We start from the raw sequence: 18,527 nt of genomic DNA, 5'->3' as shown, positions 1-18,527 counted from the left end.
GGGCGGGGCCGGCAGGAGGGCGGGGCCGGCAGGAGGGCGGGGCCGGCAGGAGGGCGGGGCCGGCAGGAGGGCGGCCATTCACCTTGTAGATGCCGTCGTACCGGTTGCCCTCGGCAGGGGCGTACTTGCTGTGCTTGCGACCTTTCACGTTGCGCACCACCCGCACCGGTTTTCCGGACCGCCAGTCCTTGGCCTCGGCCCCCTTGCGGTCGTTGATGGGGGCACTGCAGTTCAGAGCCAGCGCCCTGGGGGAAGAATCACTGTGGGTTGGATCCCATTTCCAACCACCCAGAGGAGAGCCTCTCATTCTCACCCCTAGAACCTGTGACTGCGACCTTCCTTGAAAAGTGGGTGACCGCAGATGCGTTCAAGCTCAGAGGAGATCAGGGGGCACTAGTGTGGCCCTAAAAGCAACAACTGGTGTCCTGCTAAGGAAGGGTTAGTGGAGGTATAGGAACGGGGGAGAAGGCCACATGAAGGAAGCAAAGGCTGGAGGGACACCGGAGACCACCGACGGCCACCAGAAGCTGGAAGCAGCAGGGAGGATCCCCCTCCAGAGGTGTCAGAGGGAGCACAGCCCAGCCCACCCCTCAAATTCAGAGTTTGGGCTCCAGAACTATGCAAGAGTAAGTTCCACAGATGGAGGTGTGCGAACACAGGCAGGGCCTTCGCACCAAGGGCCACGTGGGCCCCGGGACCGGCAGACCAGGGCTCAGGCTCAGCACCTCCTTCGGGACCACTCCGGAGCCTCGCCACTGCTTCAATTATATCTTTGATAACCTGAGTTGAACTTAACTTTTCATGGTCATTGGTGCTCTGCACTCTTGTGAATGACCTGTATGTCCTTTGCTTTTCTTCGTTTTTTTGTTATTGATTTGCAAAGCTCTTTATATAGGAAAGCCTAACCATCATAGGTCATGTTTGCAGCACACCCACCCCACAAATAGTCTGCCTCTTCATTTTACATATGGGTTCTATTGATGTAATTTATAATATTTAAGTTATCAAATCTCCAGCTTTTCTTTTGGCGTCAGAATGCTTTTTGTGCTTACAAAGTCCTTCCCCATCCTGTGGTCTGGGGTCAGCAATCTCTGGCCCGCTGCTTCGTTTCGCAAATAAAGTTTTATTGGAACACAGCCATGCACGTTCATTTATGTGGGCTTTGAGGCTGCTTTTGTGTTGTGATAGCAGAGTTGAGTGGTTACAACAGAGGCCTAAGGGAAAAGTTTTCTTTAACACATCTGACGGACTCACGAGCCTTTAGCAAACAGAAGGGAAGAAATGGATCTCATCATCTCTACATTCCATCACACTTGTAACAGGAATCTGAACTTCCTGACCATACACCCTAAAAAAGACCCAACCCTCTCCCCGTGTAGCTGCCGGAGGATAGGGCAGAAGCCTGCTAGCAAAGAAAGGAAACCTGTTTCTGCAAACCTGTTGGTGTTGGTGAGCTTTTGGTCACAAGACTGTTCTGCAGTCCGCTTGTTGCCAGAAAGATCTCGACCACCGCTGCCTGTGTACGTGAAAGAGTTTCCGTGGTCCTGAAACAGACAAGGAGGCCAGGCTGAGCCCTCCAGACACAGGAGGAGAGACTCGGCCAAAAACTACCCCGCACACACCTATCGAGAGGACAACCCTCAAAGACACAGAATGAGGAGAACCCAGGCGTCCGTGTGCTAGCAGAAGGAGACCAAGCTAGCGCAGCCGTGATGGACCACGGTACCGAGGCTCCTCAGTACATTAAAAACAAGTTACCGTCCCATCCAGCAGTCCCACTTCTGGGTCTATACCCAAAAGAAGTGAAAACCGGGCCCTGAAGAGATGTTTGCATACCCATGTCCACAGTTATATTATTCACAAAAGCTAAGTGTGGAAATAACCCCACTGTCCATTGGGAGATGAAGGATACACATGGTACAGTCCATCTACACAACGGAACACGATCCAGCCTTAGAAAAGAAAGGATCCTGACACCTGCCACGATGGGGAGGGACCCTGAGGACACTGGGCTCAGTGAGAGGAGCCAGACCCAGGACACATCCTGCAGGACCCCACTCCCAGAGGAGTCCCGTCCCCAGAGGCAGAGAGGAGACGGTGGGAGTCCGTGCCTCATGGGGACAGAGTCTCTGTGTGGGGAGATGGAAAGTTCTGGAGACGGAGGATAGGGGTGGCTGTACGACAGTGGGAGTGTGCTTCATGCCGCTGAGCTGTGCATTCAGAAATACTTGAAAGAATAAATTTTATGTGTATAGAATTTTTATTTTATACATAATTTTTTAAAAATCTGGAACAGCTCCCCCCACACTCACCACGTCATCCTCATATCCCCCAGCCAGGACCAAGGAATAAGCCCCATCGTTGCTCCGGCCGTGGATGCCCGCCACATGAGGTCGATGGACCCCCGACTCGCTGACCTGCGCAAACCACCAGGTGATAAATGGCACCTTTGGGACTGGCTGTACAGAGCAGCTCAACCCAACCCTTCTGGCTCCCACTTCCAAAGCCAGCGGCCTGACTTTTCTGCCGAAGCCAATCACACCTGTTCCGAGAGCCCCTCCCCCAGAAGCCCCAAGTCTGAGCCACACCGTGGAAGGACCTGGCCTGAAGTCCAACCCTGTCACCTGCCCCCAGGGTGGTCCTTGCCCAGGCGCAGGGGCTTCTGGGAGGCCAGTACCCGTGGGCCCGGCCCCAGAGCCCAGGAAGTCGGGGGGTACCTGGACTCTGAACCTCCACATGGTGCCCACAGGGATCCCCGGGATGGGTCCGTAGTGGTTGGACGGGACGATGGTGCACTCCTTGGTACGCCCCACGCACGCCATGCCCTGTCCGTCCGGGACCAAAGGAAGAGCAGAGTGAGCGCATGTGGGGCAGGGAGGGTGGTGGGGGCGCGGGGCGCGGGGCGGCCTCACCTTGCCCCAGTCCCGCTGCGAGGAGGACGTGGCTGACGCCATCTTCGCCTTCTTCTTGCTCTCTTTCAGCTTCTCACCCGCCAGCACCACCTCACTGGCGTCATTCCGACACTCGGGGCAGTACCTGTGACAGCAGGGACGTCACCTCCTGTCCCTGCCTCCCGCCCCCGCGCCCAGCCATCCTGCGCGGTCCGGGGAAGGGAGAGCATTTCAGTCTAAATTCAGGAATATTAAGCAGGAACCCAGCCGCCCCCGATCCCCAATCGGGCGTGCTCAGTAGCCACGTGTGCCCTGACAGGTGGCACAGAGCTAGAACATTCTGCTGGACGCCCAGACGCTCGTCCCTCTCCCCCAGGCATCTCCCAGCGCTGCCCAGCAATGAAGGTAAAGCTCATCTGGGGATACCGGACACCCCCAGGAAAACTTGACAGGCAGCGAGGAGCCCGTCCGCTCACCACTCGTCCTCCTTGGGGATGCTGCTGAGGGGCGGGCACAGGCAGTAAATGTGGAAAGCCATGTCACACTCGTCGCACATGAGCTGCTTGTCGGGGTCCTGCTTGCCCCCGCACAGGTGACAGGCGCACACCCGGCAGGTCTTGTTCTCGTCGTCCTTGCAATGCTTGCACGAGGGCCCGCTCTTCCCTGGACGAGGGAGGCGGGGCTCAGCTCCCGCGGCGCCGGGACGGGCAGCCCCCACCCCACGCCCGACGGGGGAGTCACGGAAACACAGGATCGGAACTCACTTCTCATTGGGTTTTCGACAACGGGGCTCCCCTCGCCCGGAAGCTCGATCTTGAACACCTCGTCCACGAAGATGATCCGACAGTCATTGAGCGAACCACCCCTGTGAGGTAGAAGCCATTAGAACACTCCAGGTGCCTCAGCAGGGAGGACTCTGCCGCCTCCCACGCTGCTCCGAGCAGAGAAACGCCTCTGGTTCTATCTAGTTTTATCAAGGCCTCTCACATTCATTGAGCTTCTCCCCTTGCTGGTTCAAGTCCTACTAAATCAGAGACAAGACCAAGACAACGCATAAACCCCAGTTTCATCACATGCCTTTGAGACAAGAATTTGTCTTTCAAACAGGCAGCCATGACTAAACAAGGCCCCATACACAAAACTGAAAGGTGAGGTCTGCTCAGTCTCCTTGTATCAAAATGCAAAACTCCTCCAGGTTCAAGTGACGGCCAGGGGCCAACCCCACATCTCCAACAGTGTCCAATGGCAAGCCAGTGGAGTCCCAGACACGTGCCACCTGTGTCATTCTGTGTTTTCCAACCACCACGCTGAACGAGTAAAATCAGGCAGAATCCATGCTGGGCTTTACGTAATCTGATACTATTTCCACGGGTCCCAAGGTACTATTTCCACGGGTGATGACTAGGACAGAACTAGGAATGAGCTATTTCGCATTCCTGCCCAGCACCAAGTCCCTGACCTCCAGTGTGCGTTACACTTCCGGGTCAGCTTGGCCCGAGCCCGCCATATTTTGAGTGATTGACATCATGAGTGGCCGAGGCCACGGACCCGGGCTGCATAGGCACAGACGATCCTGCCGGCTCGCGGGAAACCCTGGGGACAGAGGCACAGAGGACATGGTGCCACAGGGCGTGGAAGGCAAAACCCAGGCGGTGGAGAGTCTGTGGGACACACAACCTGGCTTCCTCAATAAATAACCTGGTAAGGAAAGGGGGAAAGAGGAAAGGACGGGAGACCTGAAGATGCAAGTGGCTTAAGTGCTACAGACTGAGCTGACTGAAGTCTGCGCAGGCTCCGTACACCCAACTAGCCAAAAGGTTACAAAAACAAGTGAGGAAATTGGAAAACAAATCAGTGACTGAATAAGTCATTAAGAAATTATGACCGGGGGCACCTGGGTGGCTCAGTGGGTTAAGTCTCTTGCCTTTAGCTCAGGTTGTGATCTCAGGGTCCTGGGATGGAACCCTGCTTTGGACTCTCTGCTCAGCAAGGAGCCTGCTTCCCTCCTCTCTCTCTCTGCCTGCCTCTCTGCCTACTTGTGATCTCTGTCTGTGTCAAATAAATAAATAAATCTTAAAAAAAAAAAAAAATTATGATTAAGGCATAAAGACTTAGGGGCTCCTGGGTGGCTCAGTGGGTTGAAGCCTCTGCCTTCGGCTCAGGTCATGATCTCAGGGTCCTGGGATCGAGCCCCCCATCGGACTCTGCTCAGCAGGGAGTCTGCTTCCCCCCCTCTCTCTGCCTGCCTCTCTGCCTACTTGTGCTCTATCTATGTCAAATAAATAAATAAAACCTTAAAAAAAAAAAAAAAGGCATAAAGACTTAAAATGAAGGCTCCTGGGTGGCTCAGTGGGTTAAAGCCTCTGCCTTGGGCTCGGGTCATGATCCCAGGGTCCTGGGACCAAGTCCCCACATCGGGCTCTCTGATCAGCAGGGAGCCTGCTCCTGTTTCTCTCTCTCTGCCTACTTGTGATCTCTGTCAAATAAACAAATAAAATCTTTTTTTAAAAAAGACTTAAAATGAACACATAAATTAAAAAAGAAAAAAAAGAAATTATGACATCTTTACATTGTGACAACATCGTCATAACTGTTTAGGTAGAGTCACTTTAAAGAAATGACTCGTGGAGCACCTGGGTGGCTCAGCTGGTTAAGCCTCTGCCTTCAGCTCAGGTCATGATATCAGGGTCCTGGGATCCAGTCCCGCATCATGCTCCCTGCTCAGTGGGGAGCCTGTTTCTCCCTCCCCTGATGCTTGCACATGCTCTCTCAAATAAATAAAAACTTGACAGAAATAAAGAAGAAATGAATTGTAAAGCATGTATGGATAGAATGAATCAATGCTTGAGAGTCACCTCAGTACGACAAGGCTGGTAGCACTCTCCTGTGAAGGAAAATCCACAGAATCCACTGCTGGCAGACACGCCCTTACAGGATGAGGGAGGGAGCTCCTCAGGTAAGAAATGATACAGGAAGGAATTCTTAGGAGCAACAGAAGAGAAACAGAAAAAGCAGAAAAGTGGGCACATATGACAGATTATCCTCTTTAGGAGTTCTGCAAGACACAGGGGAGGACTGAGATAAAGATCTGAACTCCGTCTGCTACTCAGTGAGTACAAACGGACATAAGTAAGGATGGGTTTCTGGCAAAAGGGACAACCAGTGGGTCGCATGCTTATGGTAAAATCCAGAGGAACCGCTAAAAAACCTACCCACAGCGATACTCAAAAGACAGTACGCAAATCTGGACAGAATCCTAAAATGTGTTTAGGTAACCCATGGGAACGATGGAAAAAGAGAAACGGAGGAAACAAACAGAAAACAAATGACAAACTGGCAGACGTTAAGTCGTAACACACCAATGTTCACCTCGCGGGAATGGTGTGAATGTGCCGATGAAGAGGCAAGATGCCAGGATGGATTAAAAAACACACCGGTTATGTGCTGCTTCTAAGCAACTCACTTCAAATCCAACTACACGGGTTGAAAGTAAAAGGAAAGAAAATACAGCCTGCAAACATTAACTTGAAAAAGCAAAGCAGGTGTGGACAGACACACAAGCACCTGGGAGCCAGGACACCACTAGACAAGAGGGAAATCACAACATGATGAAGTCCCTCAGTCGGGAAGACAGAGCTGCCCTGAACGTGTGTGCCCCAGACACTGATTGAGGCCTAGCGGAGGCAGACACCCCCACAGTGAGGGTGGGCACGCTGGCACCCCTCAGCACCTGACGGGGAACCAGACAGACAATCAGCAAGAATCAGAAGGGAGCACCAACAGGCTCTAACAGATGGAAGTAGGACACTCTGCCCAACAACAGAATATCCTGGTTTTTCCTCAAGCAACTGCAGAATATTCAGCAACTTTGACCCTACCAGGGGCCACAGAAAAAACCATAATAATAATAAAGTCAAATTAGAAATCAGGGGGTGTCAGGGTGGCTCAATGGGTTGAGCAACTGCCTTTGGCTCAGGTCATGATCCCAGAGTCCTGGAATTGAGCCCCGCATCACGGGAGGAAGGGTCCCTGCTAAGCAGGGAGCCTGCTTCTCCCTCTCCCTCTGCCTGCCTGCTGCTCCCCCTGCTTGTGCTCGGTGTCAAATAAATAAAAAACCTTAAAAAAAAAAAAAGAAAATAGGAATGAGTAACAGAAAGACAATGCAGAAGTCTCTAAACACTTGGGAATAAACACAATACTTCTAAAGAAGCCAGGAGCTAGAGAGGAAGTCTGGAAGGAAAAAAAAAAAAAAAAAAAAGAATGGTGAAGAAAAAGAAAAATACAACATAGCAAACTTTTACATGGAGAGGCGTGAAGACAGTGCTGAGAACTAAATGTATAGCGCTAAGGGCAGGCATTAGGGAGGGGAGATGCCGCAGATCGACAGCCTAAGTTTCTTATTACCTCAAGAAACTAGAAAAAGGGGATGCGCAGGTGGCTCAGTCATTGAGCATCTGCCTTTGGCTCAGGTCATGATCCCAGAGCCCTGGGATCGAGCCACACATCAGGCTCCCTGCTTGGCAGGAAGCCTGCTTCTCCCTCTCCCATGCCCCCTGCTTGTGTTCCCTCTCTTGCTGGTCTCTCTCGGTCAAATAAATAAATAAAATCTTAAAAAAAAAAAAAAAAAACACTTAAAAATAAATTTAAAGGAAAAAAAAAAGAAACTAGAGAAAGAACAAAAATCAACCAATAGAAAGAGGGCAGAACATTTAGAAGATGAGGGCAGAGGAAAACAAGGAAAAAAGAGAAAAGAATGAAAGAACACACTCGTTCTTCATTAACCATAACGTGGCCGTAGCCTGGCCTGAGCCCCAGAACCTTGCCCCAACACCTGCGTAGGTCTCCACCCTGGTGTCCCTGCTCCTACACTGCCCCCTGCAGTGCATTCCTGTCTAGGCTGCCAGAGCTGGAATTCTTAATTGTAGGTCAAAGCCTGTGGCTTTGCTCCAATGCTACCAATGCTCAATGGTCCAATGCTCCAATGGCTACCAGCAAAAGAGAAAGAATGCCAGTTCCAAACCTCTCTGGACCATGCTGCTTGGAGGCTCCCACAGTCTTGATTCTTCTCCCCCTCCACTCCACCCCACTGGCTTCCTTGCTAGAAATGCACCAGGCATGGCCTGCCCCAGGACCTTTGCACTTGCTGTGCTTTGCTCAAGATGCTGTTACCCAAATATCTGTGTGTACATATGCATTATACACATGATGGAATGTTACTGGACCACAAAAAAGGACATCCTGACACCTTGTGGTGGATGGACTCTGAGGACACCAGGCTCAGTGAGAGAAGCCAGACACAGGAGGGCAAAACCTGCAAGACCCCGCTCCCAGGAGGTCCCCAGGAGTCCCATGCACATAGAGACAGATGGTGGGAGCCAGGGCTGGGGAAGGGGTCGGGAGTCTGTGCTTCATGGGGACAGAGTCTCCATGTGGGGAGATAGAAAGTTCTGGAGACGGAGAGTGGGGATTACTGCACAATGGCTTGAGTGTGCTTCATGCCACTGAGTTGCACACTTAGAAGTGGTTAAGGTGGTGAGTTTTCTGTCATGTATATCTACACAGGCACATGCACATGTAGAACAGGGCTTGGCAAATACCTAAAAGGGGCCAGACAGTATTTTTGGATTGGTGGGCCACACAGCCTCTCTTCAGCTACTGGACTCTGCCCTTTTAACACCAAGGCAGCCACGGGTATTCAGTGAAGAGATGGGCATAGCTGTGTGCCAATAAAACTTTATTTGCCAAAACAGGCAGAGGGCTGGATCCGGCCGCAGACTGCACTTTGCTGATCCCGGATGCGGACTGTATCCTACGTGCGCTTTGCTTCTGTGCCTGTTTATGCTAGCTTACGCACAGGTGACAGGAAGAGAGAGGTCTCCGGAAAGGAGAAGTGGGTGACCAAACGAGAACGAAGAAGGGAGAACGTTCCTTCAGTACTGCCTGGATCTTGACACTCTGGGATTATTACCTATTCACCAAATTCAGAACAACACAACAAAAACCTCCACCGTCGGAGCCTGGGGTTCAGAGACCGTCGCCCAGGCGGAGGGACGTGAGAGACGGAGGGCCTCCCCGCCGGGGCCCCGGCTGGACGGCGCCGGGGCCGCGCCACTCACCCGAGCCGGACGTTGGCGTACAGCTCCCGCGCCGTCCGGGTCTCGCGCTTCCGCACGATCTCTGCATCGTACCAGAAGCCACGCTCCTTGGGGTTGTCCGGGTTATAGTTGAGCATGACCTCCTGGCCCACCTCGAGCTCCTGCCACTTGAAAATGTGCCGGGCACGGGCCCGGACGTCCCGGGAACTCATCTGGACCACTCCGTTCTCCGGGTAGCTGGGAGGAAACCCGCACGGTCATGAGATCCCGCGGCACACCCGACTTCATTCCCTTGACGGCAGAGGTGCCCACACGAGTGCAGGTTACTTTGGTCACAGTGGCTCGTCAAGTCCCCACCCCGATGAGCTCAGCTCCCAGTAAGGAAAATACCCAGGCCTAGAAGACACGTTCGAATTACAGGTGTTGTGGGTTGAACGGTGTCCCCGGAAAAAAGACCTGCCGGGAGTCCTTACAAGGAGGAGGAGACACCGGGGCAGGCTCTCGCGGCCCCACAAGGGAAAGCCCGTGTGAGGACAGCGAGAAGGCGGCCGGTCTGCAAGCTGGGAAGATGGGCCTCACCAGGAAGCAACCCGCCAGCACAGTGAAGTGGAGTCCCAGCCTCCAGAGCCAGGAGATGTAGCCGCCCAGCCTGGAGTCACCTGTGGTGGTCACCCGAGCCCGTCCCAGACCTCTTCCACGTGCAGAGACACGGACCCGTGTGCCCAGCACACGATAAGTGCTAAGTACTTGCACATGCCAGAAAGGGACAGACGACAAACTAGATCTAGAGAGGCCTCACGCAGCAATGACGCATGGTAGGGACAGAAGAAGTCAGGAAACGGGGTGGGGGGAGCGCATCTGCAACTAGCTGTCCCCGAGGAGGGGGTCCCCGTGAGGTCAGCCCTCTAGGGGTGGCCTCCTGGGTCGTTATATCCTGTCATGCCCTAGCCGGTGCCGAGCTCCAGGGCCCATGGACACAGCCAACACCGCGGCCTGTCCAAGTGCAGCAACACTCACTCGTCATATTTCACGTGATAAATGACATCGTCTTCCGGCGTTGAGCTGGAGCTGCAGGGCTCGGCCGAAGACGGGGCCTTCCTCGTCACCCTGACCACCTGGGCCTCAAACCACGCCCCCATGTTCGTGTCCCGAGCGTCAACATACTCATTGGCCTGCCGGGAACCAGAAAACACTCATCCAGCTAGAGATACCCAACATGTCGGACCAACAACGCGGACAAGAGGCTGCTTGATTTCCCAGGGGGCCGGATGCTTCAGGATTGGGACTCAAACCCAAATGACTATAATAGGATTTCTCAGCCATGGCCCTGAGGATTCTCTGGTTCTCCTTCCATTGGGACGGGCAGAGAGAGCCCCACAAAACCCAGACACGATGCATGCCGTCAAGGATCACTAAGGGACGCTGGATCACTCTGTTTCCACGGGGAAGCCTCGGGAGCATTCCCGCCGGCGACTTTCACAGCAGGACGGGGGTGCCCGGCCAAGGGAAGGACGACAGCTGGCCTGACCCTGCAGTCGGGCTACCAGAAAGCCAGTGTGATGGAGGGGCATGGGGCATGGTACCCGGGGCCCTGGGGGTGGAGAGAGCAGCCTTGTGGGGCGCACACTCAACCCCAAGCCTGCTGAGAGACTCACCTTGTACAGGCCCAGCTCCGTCTCGTCCCACGTGTCTTCATCCGCCAGGCCCGCCTTCCCATCTGCCTCCGAGGCCGCCTCGCCGCTGTTCGAGGACTTGTCGGACTCGCTCTGGCCCAGGCAGCAGCCCGAGTCTGTGTCCGACAGTTCCGAGTCCCGCTCCTTGACGCTGCTGGCCGGAAGCACAAGGCTCTGGCGAACCAGGAGCTGGATGGTGTCATTCAGGCGAACGTCGTAGTCAAAGAGTGTGTGGCCGTCCTCCATCTGCACAGATCCCAAGACAAGGGTCACTGGCCTGCCAGCCACTGAGTGCTCCCCTTCTGGGTGCCCGGCAGCAGATACACCACAAGCAAGGTACCAGATCTGCCCTCGTGGAGGGTGGGATCCAGATCTACCACAGAACAACACTGCCGGGGCGGGGGCGGGTAACACAGTCACCCCTTTCCATCAGGACCCTCAGAGCCTCTCCAACGAGGATTCGCCGCGGCACACAGAGAACGTTCTGGGAGCACCCAGCATAACCAGCCGTGCTGGGTGCACCCATCACATGCCGGGGGTGTTTCTTAATACTGGCTCCAGTAACAATAAACGGCCTTTGGCACTGGAGCCAAACTGAGGGGAAGCCTGCCCGCCAGGGAGCGCCGCGTCACCTGGCTCAAAACGCCGCAGCAGCAAGCACAGAGACTCCTCGATAATTACTCAGGGGAGAAAGTTAAGCCAGGTCCCTGCTCACCCCAGACACCAGAATCCAACCCCAAGAGGTCAGGCAGTGTAAACCAGAGTGACCCCCCAATTTGGACAAGTCACCCCCTCCCCCCACACAGTGTGTGTATTTCAATGTGTGCAGCACCCCAGGACCTCAGCGGGCCATGCGGTTACTGAACGCAGACTCCTGGGGGGGGGGTGTCCGTGGAATCCCCCCACTCAGGGGTTCCTGGCCCAGGGTGATTCTGCCTCCCTGCCAGGGGCCTGACAACACCTGGGGTCATCTGGGTTATGGGAAGCTGCCCCACCTCGCACGGTGCCGGGGACACGCCTACGGGGACCCAACTAGCCAATCTAGCTTCCCCTCGGCCTTCGGGTAGTGCCGAGGGGAGGGACGGGGGAGAGACGCCCCGTCCTACCGGAAGGAGACGCAGACCCAACATCCGCCAGCTTCCCTGCTGGCCCCGCCCCTCTCCACGAGCTTCTCTCCCCCAATCCCACCAACAGGAGTCCCTGGTGGGACTGTGCTGACACCACTGAGGCCGGCCATCCTCATGACCGCCGGGTGACAGTGTGCAAGGGAGTTTTGTCATCTGAGCCACATCCCAGTGGCACATGAGGCCCGAGGAGTTCTCTTTTATTTGAAGCTGTCCCCCGGGCACCGCAGCACCCCACCAACACCTAGCAAGCCCCCTCCAGTGCATCCTGTTCTCTCCCAACATCCCTAAGGCAGGTCTCTGCCCACAGCGCCCTCGGCATATATGGGGTCAGGCTGCTCCCCGGGGGGCCATCCTGGGCACTGGTTGGGGAGACAGCATCCCCTGACCCCACACACTAGATGCCAGGAGCACTCCCGGTCGTGAGGACCAGAGATGTCCCCAGACATGGCCCAGTGTCCCCTGAGGGCTGCACTACCCCACTCAGAAGCAGTGTCCTAAAGAAAAAGAGAAAGGGGGGATGCCTGGGTGGCTGTCGGAAGGCCTGGTGGCTGTCAACAGGCAAGCGGCCCCTGGGTCACAGGGAAGGCGAGCTCCAGGGCCCAAAGCCCCTCACTGCAGCAGCTGCTGTGTCATTCAGCGCAAACCAAACATCTGGTGAATGGTCGCCCCCTCCCCGGGAGAAGGCCTCTGGACACATGGACACTTGCCTATAGCCATGGAGCTCCTGGGCACACCCCATGGCTTCACGCAGCGTGAGGGGGGAGCCTCAATGCCAGCCCCCCGCCACCACAGGACCAATAGAGGACAGCTGTGATGAGTAGTGGGGACACAGCTGGGAAGAGACAAGTCAACGTGCACACACGTGTTCACGGCAGCAGGACTCACAGCAGCCTAAGGGGGGAACCACCCGCGTCCACCAACGCGGGGGCGGGGAACAACACGCATACACACAACATGCTCCCAACACACGGGAGGGTCCCTCGGCCATGGACAGTAGTGAGGCACCCACACACGTGGCACCAGGGACAGACCCCGAGCCCATGACGCTCAGGGAGGGAACCAGACACAGAAGGCCCCAAGCGGTGTGAGTCCACACCCAGACCAGACTCCTCCACCGACAAAGCTGGTGACTGGTTGTCAGGGGCTGAGAAGGGACACTAAAAAGTATGTAGGTGAAGAGAATGTCCTAGCAGTGCCGCAGTGATGGCTGCACTGCTCTGTGAAGACACGGAAAACCACTGGATCGCACCCTTGAGTGGGTGAATCATACGACATGTGAATTACATCTCAACACGTCGGGCTGGCTTTTTTTTTTTTAAAGGCGAAAAGGGAGTCCCAGAAAGATGCATAGTGGGTGACGCCAGCTCGGTGACATTCTGGAAAAGGCAAAACCTTAAAGACAGGGGCGCCTGGGTGGCTCAGTGGGTTAAGCCGCTGCCTTCGGCTCAGGTCATGATCTCAGGGTCCTGGGATAGAGTCCCACATCGGGCTCTCTGCTCAGCAGGGAGCCTGCTTCCTCCTCTCTCTCTGCCTGCCTCTCTGCCTACTTGTGATCTCTGTCTGTCAAATAAATAAATATAATCTTAAAAAAAAAAAAAAAAAAAAAAAAAACCTTAAAGACAGCAGAAGGATCAGTGGGGACCAGGGGCTAGGAGAGGAGGCGTGACGGACAAGGTGGGGCGCCGAGGACTTCCAGGGCCGGGAGGCCCCCCCCAGCCACAGCAGCGGGCCGACGTCACACAGTGATCCGAGCGGACGGGACGAGGAGCGAACCCTAATGTCCTCTATGGGTCAACGTGGGTTCATCGCCTGTAACACGCATGGCACTTGGTGCGGACACCGGGAGCGGGGGAGAATGGCGGTGTGGGAGGCGGGATATGGGAGAAATCACCGAGCCTTCCTCTCAATGTTACTGAGGACCTGAGACGTACAAATACATACGTAAATACAAATAAGCTTATAAACATACAAATCCACAATAAACACACTAATTTAAACAGACGAAGAAACACAAGTGTCCCCAGTGGAACTAGGACAAGGAAACCAGCAGAAGGCGGGCCAAATGGCCTTAGAACAAGACTCATGCACCCTGGGGCCCAGCAGCTCAAGAGGCAGACACCCCTCGCCGCTGCTGACATCGGGTGGAACCGCTCTGCAGGGGGCCGTCCTGGCACTGCTGGGGGCTGAGCAGCATCCCTGAGCCCTGAGCCCTGCCCACACAATGCCAGAAGCACCCCGTGGGGACAGCTACAGACGTCCCCAGACACCTCCCAGCGTCCCCAGGGGAGCACCATCACCCCCAGGGAGAACCCCTAAGCTAGACAGACCTTTCCATGTGTCCCCGAGACACGTACAGCGACCTCACAGCGCATCCACAGCCTTATGTGCCGGGAAAACCATGGCCTTGTCACACGAAGGAGTCCACATAACTGCCTTGTGACAGGGAAAGCAGCAAAGCAGATGAGAGTCCCATACATGTCACGAGAAACAAGGACAACTCATGGGGCGGGAAATGAAGCATAAATCAAGGCACCTGGACAGCTGAGAGGTGGCAGGAGGGCTGGAACCAGGCCAGTTCCAGACCGGGCCCCTCCCGCCCATGGCGGGTCAGGAAGCCAGGCTCTGTCAGCTCCTGGATTTGCTCAGGCACAGGCCTGTGGAGGAGGCCAACGGGCCTACCGACGCAAGAATGCGGACAGAGGCACAAACAGGGCACGGAAGGGGGCATTCAGGCTGGGGGAGGCGAGCACAGGACTCTGCCTCCTGGTCACAAGCCACCTCTGGCTGCTTCCTGAAGCCATTTCTAGAACTTTCCAGAAGGGTCCCTGAGGTCAGCAGGAAGGCTGCACAACTGTTTGCTATAGGAGAGGGTATGTGCTATGTGTCCCTCTCCCCTGACCCTGCCTGCCCAAAGCTGTACACGATCACTTGGGAACCACAGGAGACAGGCTAGGCCCAGGCCTGCCTCACGCCAACGTGTATTACACTTACATTCATCATCAAGATTCTAAAGTTCTCGAGCGCCTGGCCAGCTCAGATGGAGGAGCACACGACTCTTGATCTCGGGGTTGTTGGGTTTGAGCCCCATGCTGGGTGTAGAGATTACTTAAAAATAAAGTCTTAAAAAAAAAAAAAAAGTCCAAAAATTTCCACCGAGGCTAACGATATTCATAAAAGCTACAAAAACTCCCCAACAGATGATCTACTCCTCACTCTCGAGGTCCTGACCTTAAGATTAAACCTGAAGTTAACAACCCGTAGAGGCACACTTTGCACCAAAAATCCCTCAAACCTCCTATGACAGGACACGTGCAGTGGTTTGGGGCACGTAACCCTGTACAGCAGATTCAGGTCTAAAGACAAAACTGTCCACAGTGTTTATGTCTTCCTCTCTGTCTTTTTTTTTTGTTGTTTTAAGATTTTATTTATTTGACAGATCACAAGTAGGCGGAGAGACAGGCAGAAAGAGAGAGGAGGAAGCAGGCTCCCTGCTGAGCAGAAAGCCCGATGCGGGGCTCGATCCCAGGACCTTGGGATCATGACCCTAGCCGAAGGCAGAGGCCCAACCCACTGAGCCACCCAGGTGCCCATGTCTTCCTCTCGGTCTTAATCCAAGTATGCTTTCTGGACATTTCTGGACATCTGGAATTTTCGACCACGCAGACGGCATAAGAGCGAACTTAACACCTAAGTGATTTGACAGCTAAGCACATTGGTTCCTGTTGGAAACCGGGATTAGAGCTTCCCATGCCTACCGTTTCTGTCCCCAGTCTCTGTCCCCTCGTAACACTTTTAAGGGATGCTTTTCAGGGTGCTGGGTGCTGCCCAGAGGCTCAAGAGGGCAGGGACTCATGTCCCTGGGCTTGGCAAGTGGTAGTTCTTGGGTTGCCTCTAACCAGCTGTTTCAGCGAGAGGTGGGGAGGGCAGTGAGCCTCATACCAAGAAGGACCTACAGCTGGCGGAGGAAAGGGAGCTCTGATGAGAACCCGCCAGGCCGACCTGGGAGTCTGAGAGGGAGGAAGCAGGAAATTGCTCTGCCCCTCTTCCTGGGGGGTACAGCCCTGGCCGCTCACCAGTCCTGCTCAGTCTGCAACCCAGAGTGCACACAAGACAGACCTACAGGAACGGGGGGAAGACAATTCCATGCAGCAAGAGCCCGGATGAGGCAGAGGGGACACGATTTCCCAGCTTGGGGGCAGCAAGCAGAGAGAAGGGCACCTCAAAGCCACATGTGACTCGTCCACATCAACAAAGGCTCTTCAGGGTCTTCAGCTGGTCTCAGGGTGGACGGGGGAAGTGCTGAGACCAGACGCTTTGCACACCCTGCCCTGAAGAACTCTGCAACACAGTGCCCTAGGGGACCTGTTCTAGAATGTACTAGAACAGGTTTAGTACATTCCACAGCAGTGCTGTTCCTAACAGCAAAACCTGGATCTTCAAGTAAGGACCCTGGATGGAAGCACAATAGGGCAGCCGGACAGTCTAGTCCACACTTGTTTTTGTAAATAAAGTTTTATTGGACTGGGACACGCCCCTTCATTTGCATCCTGTCTGTGGCTGCTTCCCCGCTGCAGGGCGAGCAGCTCTCCTGGAGACAAATATTTATGTAAAGGGTTTGCTGCTGCCCGGCTTGGAGGCTTGCTTGGAGGGCATGCCCGGCTGGGAGCTCTCCCTGGGGAAGAGGACCCTCCCTCGCACCGCCTGAAGGACAGGGCTCTGCTGCCCCACTCGGCCCTTTGGGAATTCCGGGCCAGCACTCGGGAAAAGCCATTCTGAATTCAGGTGCTAGGACGCGGGGCACCCAGTCGAGGCCGTTTCCAGGGCACCAGTTCAGACTGATCTTTCCGAGGGACCTTAACACGGCCTTTGAGGCCAGTGTGGCCGATTTCACTGTTTCCCTCGCGTCAATTACCTAAATTAGTACTTCTCAACTGGGGGCAATTCCAGACAATGAGCCCGCCTCCCACGTCAGTAGGGCCGAAGGGAAGAAACCCAGTGGGCGCTGATTTCCCGTGCCTTTACCTCGAGTTGGCCGGGCCCAGTCCCACACTGGCCACACTGGGAGAGCCGCGAGGAGCTTGGATGGCCGACACCTGGGCTGGGGACACAGGGACGATTCTGTAACAGCCAGAGCCCTACACCTGAGCGTGCCGGAGTCCCCACAAATGAGAGCTATTGTTATTTTTCTGGGCAGCCAAGAAAAAGGCGCCAGATGCCTCTCGCCCTTGCCCAGGCTGGGCCTGCCGCCCGGGTCCCTGCCCCCATTCGGCTTCTTGTATTTCCGCCAATCAAGCGACATAACCGCCAACCTATTCAGCCCAAACAAGCCGGCCACGAAACCCTCCCATATCCTGAAGAAAGGCTCAACTATGTTCTGCTTTATCGGCTCAGTCAACCTCACGGCAGACCGTGGACTGCTACAACATGTTTCTTTAAAAGGCGGAAAAAAAGAGTGGGGTGGGGGGAGCGCGAAGGACTGCGAAGCCTCTCTAGAACGTTCTGTAAAAGCAGCTCTCCGCCCCCCGCCCCCCTCCCCCCCCACTGGAAGCTCCGCTGCTTTCTATCGCAGTGAGCCTGGTCTGGTCTGTTTGCGGACCGACTCACTGGGAGGTGCTGCCCTATGTCCTGTCTGTCCTCGTCCCAGCCCCCCACCCCCACCCGACAGCCAGGCCGAGGCCCCGCTGGCGTCCCCAGGGAAGTTGCATCACACTCTAGGCCTGGCTTCCTCGGCCGGAAGACAGAGGCGGCTGCACGTTCCCTCCCAAAGCTGCCGAGTGGGGAAGAGGAGCGCCAGGCGGGGGAACGGGCGGCCTTCACGGAGGTCATGGGGGAAGCAGGAAGCCTGTGCCAAGTGTGAAAGCGGGCTGTGAGCAGGCGGCGTCAAGAGCTCCGTCTCCAGCGCTGACGGCCGACCAGTTGCAGGTACCCGCCTCCGGGCTCCCACACACAGGTGTTCCTGTGCTCATCAGGTCTTATAACTTTCACTGGGGTCCTAAGGGCTTTCGTATGGGTCAGATCTCAAGTTAGGAATGAAGGGGGATGGGGGTTTGGGTATATGGGTGTAGACATCTGTCCAGACGCCAAATGGTCTGCCTGACGCGTGCGTATCCCACTATATGCCAGTGTTGCCTGAACAAAAAAGCAAGACCCGCAAACCCGTGCCGGACTCTAGTTAACGGCAGGCGTAAAGTGCTCGTGCAGCTTACGTTGAAACGCACTCCCAACACCACCACGGACTGGTAGACAGACAGGAAGACGGAGAGACTGGGGCTGACCGGAATGTGGCTAGATGCCAGGGCAAGCTCTAGGGGTAGGTGCTTGGGGGTTCATGGTGGCTCCAACTTTTCGGCCAGGTGGAAATGTAACAGATTTGTAACAGCTCACAGATCCTCCCACTGGGGAGGACTCAATCCGACTCACGTCTGAATCACACCGTGAACAGCGGAGCAGGCACACGCAGAAGGCGCTCAGAAACTCTGAAAGAACCCTCTGCTGAACAAAGAGATCGAGTGGGCTAATCGAAGTCGGTCTGGATGCCACAAAAAATGAGCCGTGGGAGGAGGCGGGAGAGAGAGAGACAGCCCCCTTGGAAGAGCTCACTCGGGGCCCTGCCTTTGCTGACTGCACAGGCCATCGGCAGGACCCGCGTCCCCTCCCCGGGCAGACGGGTTAAAGCAGCTTCTAGAAACATCCAAGTCATCGCGTCTCTCCCAGGAAGGAGGGGAAAGGTCTCCAAGGGCA

The 18,527-nt window shown here is 55.3% G+C and overlaps 1 protein-coding gene across 2 annotated transcripts in view; it reads right to left on the bottom strand.

Annotated features, from left to right (window-relative positions):
* UHRF1 (ubiquitin like with PHD and ring finger domains 1) overlaps nt 1–18,527 on the bottom strand; it is a 28,920-nt gene that overhangs the window by 7,688 nt on the left and 2,705 nt on the right. For both annotated transcript variants that reach the window (XM_059388720.1, XM_059388721.1), the window contains exons 3-12: nt 10,642–10,905; nt 10,004–10,158; nt 9,008–9,223; nt 3,656–3,756; nt 3,368–3,554; nt 2,913–3,036; nt 2,718–2,825; nt 2,313–2,417; nt 1,438–1,544; nt 83–245 (exon numbers count right to left, since the gene is read on the bottom strand). In XM_059388720.1, the coding sequence (XP_059244703.1) occupies nt 83–245; nt 1,438–1,544; nt 2,313–2,417; nt 2,718–2,825; nt 2,913–3,036; nt 3,368–3,554; nt 3,656–3,756; nt 9,008–9,223; nt 10,004–10,158; nt 10,642–10,905 (1,530 nt within the window). The remainder of the gene's footprint in view (nt 1–82; nt 246–1,437; nt 1,545–2,312; nt 2,418–2,717; nt 2,826–2,912; nt 3,037–3,367; nt 3,555–3,655; nt 3,757–9,007; nt 9,224–10,003; nt 10,159–10,641; nt 10,906–18,527) is intronic.

Source organism: Mustela nigripes, chromosome 2, assembly GCF_022355385.1.
Source record: "Mustela nigripes isolate SB6536 chromosome 2, MUSNIG.SB6536, whole genome shotgun sequence".
Lineage (NCBI taxonomy): Eukaryota > Metazoa > Chordata > Mammalia > Carnivora > Mustelidae > Mustela > Mustela nigripes.
Note: the sequence above shows the minus strand (reverse complement) of the source record. Positions and strands in the feature narration are given on the sequence as shown.